Here is a 7,561-nt window from a genome sequence, read left to right as displayed (position 1 = left end):
CCTCTACTTGCCTGCTTTGTGCTGACCCCATTCCATCCTGGCACAACTTATGGTCCCCTGAGCACCACCAGGTGTCACTCCTGAACACAGACCAGGGATAGCCCCTTAAGCCTCAAACATGAGGCCTGTCTCTCAGCCCTGTCTCTCAGCGCGCGCGCGCACACACACACACACACACACACACACACACACACACACACACACACAGAGCACACAAAGAAGACCTTCTTCCTCTTTTCCAAGCTGCAGCATCTCCCCTGCCTCCCATCTCTGGGAGCATCACAGGACCCTGAAATTCAGCCGCCTGGACAGTTCCACTGACACTGTCCTAGCTGCCCTCAGGGCCTCCAGAGCTCCTGAGTCTGAAGGGTGACTTGGTTGGCGGGAATCTCTGTCTGGGAAGAATCCTGGGCCCTCGAAGCCAAAAGAAGCCAAGCTCTGGACTGTGTGACAGGCGACCGTGTAGGTGGCCTCCAGTGCTCCACCCTCAGCACTCAGTGTCTGTGTGCTGAGGGCTGTGGGTTTGTACACTGGGCATGGAGCATGGCACAGGCCAGCAGGAATCCCTCCCGGGACAGAGCCGGAGCGGGCAGTGGGCTCTGCTCTGGCAGGAAAGCAGAATGGACAGGAAGGCGCTAGATCATGCGGATGGTGCCAGCGACTGCATGGATATGGCGCTGGGGCAGAGTTCGAGGTAAATATGAGCAGGAGGAAGGAGAGAGTCTGACGGAGGGAAGAAGGAAGCTAAAGGCCTCTGCACAGTCCCACCCCCGCAGTGAGGCTCGGGAGAAACAACTGCTCAGAGCCTTGTAAAAGGGATGGCAATAAAGTCACTCATTCCCTCGGACTGGGGGGAGATTTCAAAGGGTTCGAATTTGAATTCTTGGGGCCGCAGAGACAGTACAGTGTTGCAAGGCTGACCATCTCCTTCCGTTTGATTTCCAGGGGTCATAAATGGTTCCCTGAGCATCCAAAACTCCTGAGAGCAGAACAAGGAGTAGCCATTATCCCCACTGCTTCTGATCCCAAAACAAAGGAATGAATAAAAAGTAGAAGTTGAACTCCATTCTCCACAGCCCCAGAAATCACCCAGGTATGGCCTTCCTGGCCCCTACTCTAGCCTCTAGCCAGGCCTGAGTAGGAACCATCAGGCCACCAAAACGTCTCAGTTGGTGAAGCCCAGACTCAAAACATACCTGGGGATCCCCCACAAATAAAGTACCATATAATAGAAACCACAGAAATTGTTTCACACAGTGGGGAGACTGGTGGGACAACGGGGACGGCGATGCCGTGCACACAGGTAACCAGGTTCAATCCTCTGAGGCTCACCCACTCGAGCAAGCAGGGCAGATGCTGGACCATAGCAGCCAGGGACCCAGGGAAAAGACTTCTTATTTATTTATTTTTAATTTATGTTTTGTAACGGAACCCCGTGTGGTGCAGTTACAGACTTACAAACTTTCGTCGTTATGTTTCAGTCACACAATGCTCAGTACCCATCCCTCCACCTGTGCCCATTCTCCACCACCAATGATCCCAGAGTGCCTCCCCCCACCTGCAGTTCACCCCTCGCCCCAACCTGCCTGCTTCTGTGGTGGAGCATACCCTTTCGCTCTCTCCTCTCACTTCGGGTGTTGTGCCTTGCAATACAGGTATTGAGAGGCCACCGTGTTCGGTCTTTAGTCTATTTTCAGAACTTTCCATCCAGATCGGGCCCTCCAAGTACCCTTTACTTGGTGGTCCTTATCTATCTGAACTGTCAGAAAAGATTGTTGAATAGGGGCCAACCCACAGGTGCTGGGCTGGGGTGTCAGGGGTCACTCCCAGGGATACTCAGCCCTGTGGGCCAACAAACACAGCTCAGTGCTGGAGTGCTGTGGCTACCCTGGATCAGCCCGCGTATGTCCAGCATCCAATAAGCTGGACACTCTCCCAGTTCCAGACGTCTTGCTTTTACAAGGAGAAATGGGCTTTGTCCCTACCACCCATCTGGCAGGGTCCCAACGGGGACAGTTGGCAAGTCAGGGACATCCCTGGCCTGGCTTCTCCCAGGACTGTGAGATCCGCCCCCAGGATACACAACTCTGAAGCTACTTGTCTGCCTGCCCTGTGCCCCCTCAACCCCTTTCTCCAGCGACCTTCTGTTGCCACGAGGTTTCTGGTGTAAAATTCTAAGGGGCTTCCTGGGAATGTGTCACCAACATGTGCTTTAATCTCCCAGAACAGGAAAAACAGCCATGTGGAGTCACTGGAAGGGTAAAGGGCTGTCCACTGCCTCGTGCAAAGACTAGTCCAGTGACATTGGCACCAGGAAGGAATGAACAATGGGAGGCTCAGAGAGGAGAGACCCGGGGAAGAAGCCAGTTCCCGGCATGTCCGGGGAGGGACTGACTGTGCCCTTCTATTACGTAATGGGCTCAAGGTCACCTAAAGGATCAACCTAAGCTGGAGGCGGGGAGAGCCCGGGCAGAAGTTTAAATGTCCACTAGTCCCATCTCTGTCAGTGCCAGCAGCTGCCCAGGTGCACTTCTCTGGCTTTCTCAGGACCCAGGAAGCTTCCAGAGCAGCAGGAGCCTTGTTGCTATCAGCCCAGGATGATCCTGAAGGCTGTGATCCTGAGCCTGGCCCTGGTGGCTGTGTCTGGTGATTCGGAAGAAGCTCTAGGTGAAGTCTCTGTCACAGGGCATGGGGAGCGTTTCCTGCCCCTGGGCCCAGCTGCTGGCTCTCTCTGCTCAGGGAGAGTTTCAGGCCCAAAGGCAGGGTGGGAAGCGCTGTCACTGCTCCCAGGGAGGGCAGGGAGGGCTGGGGGGAGCCTGGTCCCTTCCCCAAAGGTCTCACCCACTGTGCTTCCGGCAGATGACTTTCCTGTGATCAATGGTGACGAGGTGGCCACCGAGGTGTGGGACTACTTCAGCCAGCCGAGCACCAATGCCAAAGAGGAAGAGGAGCAGAAATCTGAACTGACCCAGAGGATAAAGTAAGGGAGAAGCACTTTCGGGAGTGGGGAGGGCAGGGGCGGGAAAGGCATCAGCTCAGCTCAGCTAATATCCCCACTGACCTTCACCCACTCACTCCGGGACTCAGGTCCAGCCCTCACCCAAAGCTGGACCCACCGATGCAAAGAGGGCCACGGTTTGACCTGTGTTAGTGTTCCTGAGTAGGACAAAGGGCCACATGGCAGCCCTGAGTCCTGGTGGGCGAGGGCAGGACCCTGCCACATTCCTGCAGGGTCAGGCCGCTGTGAAATACAGGGAAAGACGGGGGGCACTGGAAAAGTATCAGACAGGGGACACGGGAGAGGATCCCACGAAAGGCAGGTCAGAGAGGAAGAACAGGACTCTGTTGTGACCAGTGTTCCTGTCACAGTGCCCCACAGTGTCTAGCACAGGCGTTGGGGCACAAGCGTTGCCTGCTCAAGGCCCCCATCGGACCCCGGCCCTTAGCTGGATTCAAGCAGCTCACAGCAGGGAAACCAGGAGTGTTGCCCAGACTCCAGCACTGCTCCTGGGCCCTCCAGGCACCTCCATAGGAGATGCCATGGCCAGAGAGATAGTTCAGGGGTTTGCACAGAACCCAGCATCAGCTATGAGACCTTGAACTCTGCCAGAGAGAACTCTGAGCACAAAACCAGGAGTAAGCCCTGAGCACATCCTGTGAGGCAGCACCCCCCCAATCCCGCCTCCCCAAAGCAGACCCTCTCTGCATCTCAGTGTAGCTTGGGTCTCTCTTACTCCTCCCCACAGAACCCTCTTCCACAATCACATCTGGGCAAGACTCACAAACAGGACCTTCACCTACGACGTGGAGGAGCTGGTGTCCTTTGCTGTCAGCCTGCACCAAAACCTCACCAAGGACTCGGAGAAGCTGAAGGAGGAGAACCGGAAGGAGCTTGAAGAGCTGCGGGCCAAGATGGTGCCCCACGCCCCAAAGGTGAGCCAGATCATCGGGGACACTGTGCAGCAGCTGCAGGGCTATGTGTCCGCGTACCCTGAAATGATACACAGGGATGTCGACCGACTGAGGTGGATGATGGATATCCATAGTAAGAAGATCATAAAACCCATAGAAACAGCGCTTCGTGACCAGGCGGACAACCTGCAGGCCCTGCTGACTTCTGCCATTGACCAGATCCAGACAAAGATCTGGACGTACATAAGTGAATTAGAAGTGAGGCAAGTGACATACATAATGGAACTCAAGAACAGACTCAACCGCAGCGTGGAGGAGCTGGGCCGCAATCTCGCCCCTTTCGCGCAGGGCGTGCAGGAGAAGCTCGACCACCAGCTGGAGGGCCTCTCCCTCCAGATGAAGAAGCACGCCGAACAGCTGCAGGCCAACGTCTCTGCCGGCTACCAGCATTTGTGGCCACGGCTGAAGGTCCTGATAGAGGATGCGCGGGAAACGCTGAGGGGCCACACGGAGCAACCAGACAAGGCACTGGCCGAGCTGTACAAACGACTGGACCAGCAGCTGGAGGAATTCCAGCGCTCTCTGGCCCTGTTTGAAGAGCCTTTCTCACAAGGGATGGTGCAGCTGGTGAATATGTTCGGCCAGAAGCTGGGCCCCAACCCGGGGCACGGGGAAGACTATTTGATCTTCCTGGAGAAGGACCTGAAGGACAAGGTCAAGCCCTTCTTCCGCCGGATCCAGAAGGAGAGTCACGACAAGCTCCTTGCCCTGCAGAATCAGGGCAAGAACCTAACCCTCTTAGAGCAGGCACAGAGCCCCGCCCAGTAAGCGAAAATCCCGCCCCTTTAGAGCAGAGCCACGCCCCTTTAGAACAGAACCACGCCCCCTCAGTGCATAGACATGCCACTAGTCTTAGCCCTTTCCCTTTGTCATAGAACCAGTCCCTTTGGCCAGGAAATCTGTCCCTGTGGAGAGCTGAGCTGAGCTGTCCCTGGTGCTCCGGCTCCTCCCATGCCAGAGATTCCTGCCTCCTCTGACCCATCTCTCTGCTGGTCCCACGTGGGTCATGTTTCAGATGGGGACACGTGGCCTGTGGAAAGGACCTTACTCTTTGCAACTAAATAAAGCAACAGAAAATCAGCCTGTGTGTCTGCAATGTTGGTTCTCGTGTCTTGTAGTGAATGGTCTTTTTTTTTTAATTGTATTCAGTTACCGTGAGATAGTTACAAGCTTTCATGTTTGAGTTACAATCTCACAATGATCAAACACCCACCCCTCCACCAGTGCACATTCCCCAGCACCATGGCAGACAATATTCCCCATACTCTCTCTCTACTTTTGGGCATTATGGCTTGCAACACAGACACTGAGAGGTCCTCATCTTTGGTCCAATATCTACTTTCCGCACGTATCTCCATCCCAACTGGTTCCTCCAGCGTAGTGAATGGTCTTGGTGGAGGGGGGATCGGGGAACAGACCTGCATGACAAACTATCTTATGGGGCAGGGGTATGGCCTTGAGATGAGACTGCAGGAGGGGTGCGTGCTGAGGGGCCACACAGAGCAACCAGACAAGGCACTGGCCGAGCTGTACAAACGACTGCACCAGCAGCTGCAGCAATTCCAGCGCACTCTGGCCCTGTTTGAAGAGCCTTTCTCACAAGGGGTGATGCAGCTAGTGAATATGTTCGGCCAGAAGCAGAGCCCCGCCCAGTAAGCGAAAACCCACGCCCCTAGCCACAAAACCCGCCCCTTTAGAGCAGAGCCACGCCCCCTCAGAGCAGAGCCCCGCCTCTTCGGTCTAGCTCCGCCCTTTGGCATAGAACCCATCCCTTGTGCCCAGAAATCTGCCCCTGTGGAGAGCTGAGCTGTCCCTGGTGCTCCGGCTCCTTCCATGCCAGAGACTCCTGCCTGCTCTGACCATCTACGTCGGTCTGTCTGGCTTGAGCTTGGGGACACGGGACACGTGGCCTGTGGGAAGGACCTTACCTTTTGCTCTAAATAAAGCAACACAAAATTAGCCTGTGTGTCTGCAATGTTGGTTCTTGCGTCTTTTAGTGAATGGTTTTGGTGAAGTGGGGGGCGGGGAACAGACCTGCATGGCAAACTTTAGCATTTGGGGTGGGGGCGTGGCCTTGACATGTGACTCAGCAGGGTGCGTGTGCACCTGGGCCCATCCTTTGGTCTCTCTGAGGGTCTCCTCTCTACTTTCAAATCTAGCATTTCAGTTCTTCTTAAATCTCCAGAAATACGTGATACACTGCTACCTGCTGGCTCAGTTTCTGTGCTAGCAGCTTAGAACATTCACTGACACATCCCTGCTCTCTTAATTTGTTTTCTTACATGGCCAGAGATCAAACCCAGAGTCTCACACGTGCCAGGCAAGTGCTCTCCACTGCACAGCTGCTGCTGCTGCTTCTCCTCCTCATCCTCGTCCTCCTCGTCCTCCTCGTCCTCCTCGTCCTCCTCGTCCTCCTCCTCCTCCTCCTCCTCCTCCTCCTCCTCCTCCTTCTTCTTCTTCTTCTTCTTCTTCTTCTTCTTCTTCTTCTTCTTCTTCTTCTTCTTCTTCTTCTTCTTCTTCTTCTTCTTCTTCTTCTTTCTTCTCCTCCTCCTCCTCCTCCTTCTCCTCCTCCTCCTCCTCCTCCTCCTCCTTCTCCTCCTCCTCCTCCTCCTTCTCCTCCTCCTCCTCCTCCTTCTTCTTCCTACTCCTCCTCATTTCTTCTATTTCTTTTCCTTCTCCTTCTTTTCACTCTCTTGCTCTCTCTCATTTTTGGCCCAAGCTCGATATGCTTACGGACAAGTAATAGCTCAGTACTCAGGAATCATTCTGGAGGCAGCCAGGAATCAAAGCCTGGTTGAACATAAGCAAGGCAGTGCCTGCCCACTATACTATCTCCTCTCTGCCCCTCATATCCTTTCTCTTTTATGCTACCTCTTGATTGCTATTGATATGCTATTGCTCCTGAGCCCTGTGGCCCATCCTTGACCTGTTCCAGTGACCTTTTTGACCTGCCTCAGACACCATCCTTCAAAGAAAGTACATCCAGAGAGACAGTACAGAAAGTTCTGCACTTGCCTGCTTGTGGCTCACCCCAGTTATATACTGGCACAACCTCTGGTCCCCTGAGCTCTATTCAGAAAGTAGTTCATGAGTGCAGAATCAGGGAGTAACTGCTAAGCTCCAATGGTGTGGTCCAAAAAACAATCAAAAACCAAAAAATAGAACTTGACTCCATTCTGCACTACCCCGATTACTACCAAGTGTGGCCCTGGGGGCCCTCAGCATGGATAGGCCTGAGTGTCCACCATCAGACCACACAGCCATCTGAGAACTTTCAGGACAGCCGACCCATGCCCAGGGAGTCCCCACAAATACATACCACAACATAGAAACCATTTCAATTGTTCCACACTGTGGGCCAGAACCATAGTATAGCAGGTAGGGCGCTTTCCTTGCCAAAAGCTGACCTGAGTTTGATCCCCTGAGGCCACACCCATGTCAAGTGTGCAAGGCAGCTGCTGGACCAAGGCCAGCCCTTGGGATCCTGGGAACAGCCTCTAAATAGGGGCCAACCCAAAGGTGCTGGGATTGCAGTACCAGAGTTCACTCCCAGGGATAGTCAACCCTGTGGACAAGCCACAATAGCTCA

The 7,561-nt window shown here is 54.3% G+C and overlaps 1 protein-coding gene across 1 annotated transcript; it reads left to right on the top strand.

Annotated features, from left to right (window-relative positions):
* Nucleotides 1-2,525: 2,525 nt before the first annotated feature.
* Nucleotides 2,526-5,052, top strand: LOC129403619 (apolipoprotein A-IV-like). Its single transcript, XM_055133044.1, has 3 exons — nt 2,526-2,667; nt 2,860-2,980; nt 3,747-5,052. The coding sequence occupies exons 1-3, from the start codon at nt 2,598-2,600 to the stop codon at nt 4,738-4,740; spliced, it is 1,185 nt and encodes a 394-aa protein (XP_054989019.1). The 5' UTR covers nt 2,526-2,597; the 3' UTR covers nt 4,741-5,052.
* Nucleotides 5,053-7,561: the final 2,509 nt, after the last annotated feature.

Source organism: Sorex araneus, chromosome 3, assembly GCF_027595985.1.
Source record: "Sorex araneus isolate mSorAra2 chromosome 3, mSorAra2.pri, whole genome shotgun sequence".
Taxonomy (NCBI): domain Eukaryota; kingdom Metazoa; phylum Chordata; class Mammalia; order Eulipotyphla; family Soricidae; genus Sorex; species Sorex araneus.
The sequence above is the reverse complement of the archived record's forward strand: the minus strand, read 5'-3'. Positions and strand labels throughout refer to the sequence as shown.

Coding starts and splice junctions, on each gene's coding strand:
- LOC129403619 (XM_055133044.1), top strand. CDS start 2,598: ATGATCCTGAAGGCTGTGATCCTGAGCCTGGCCCTGGTGGCTGTGTCT. Junction 2,668..2,859: donor TGATTCGGAAGAAGCTCTAG/GTGAAGTCTCTG, acceptor TGCTTCCGGCAG/ATGACTTTCCTGTGATCAAT. Junction 2,981..3,746: donor GAACTGACCCAGAGGATAAA/GTAAGGGAGAAG, acceptor TCCTCCCCACAG/AACCCTCTTCCACAATCACA.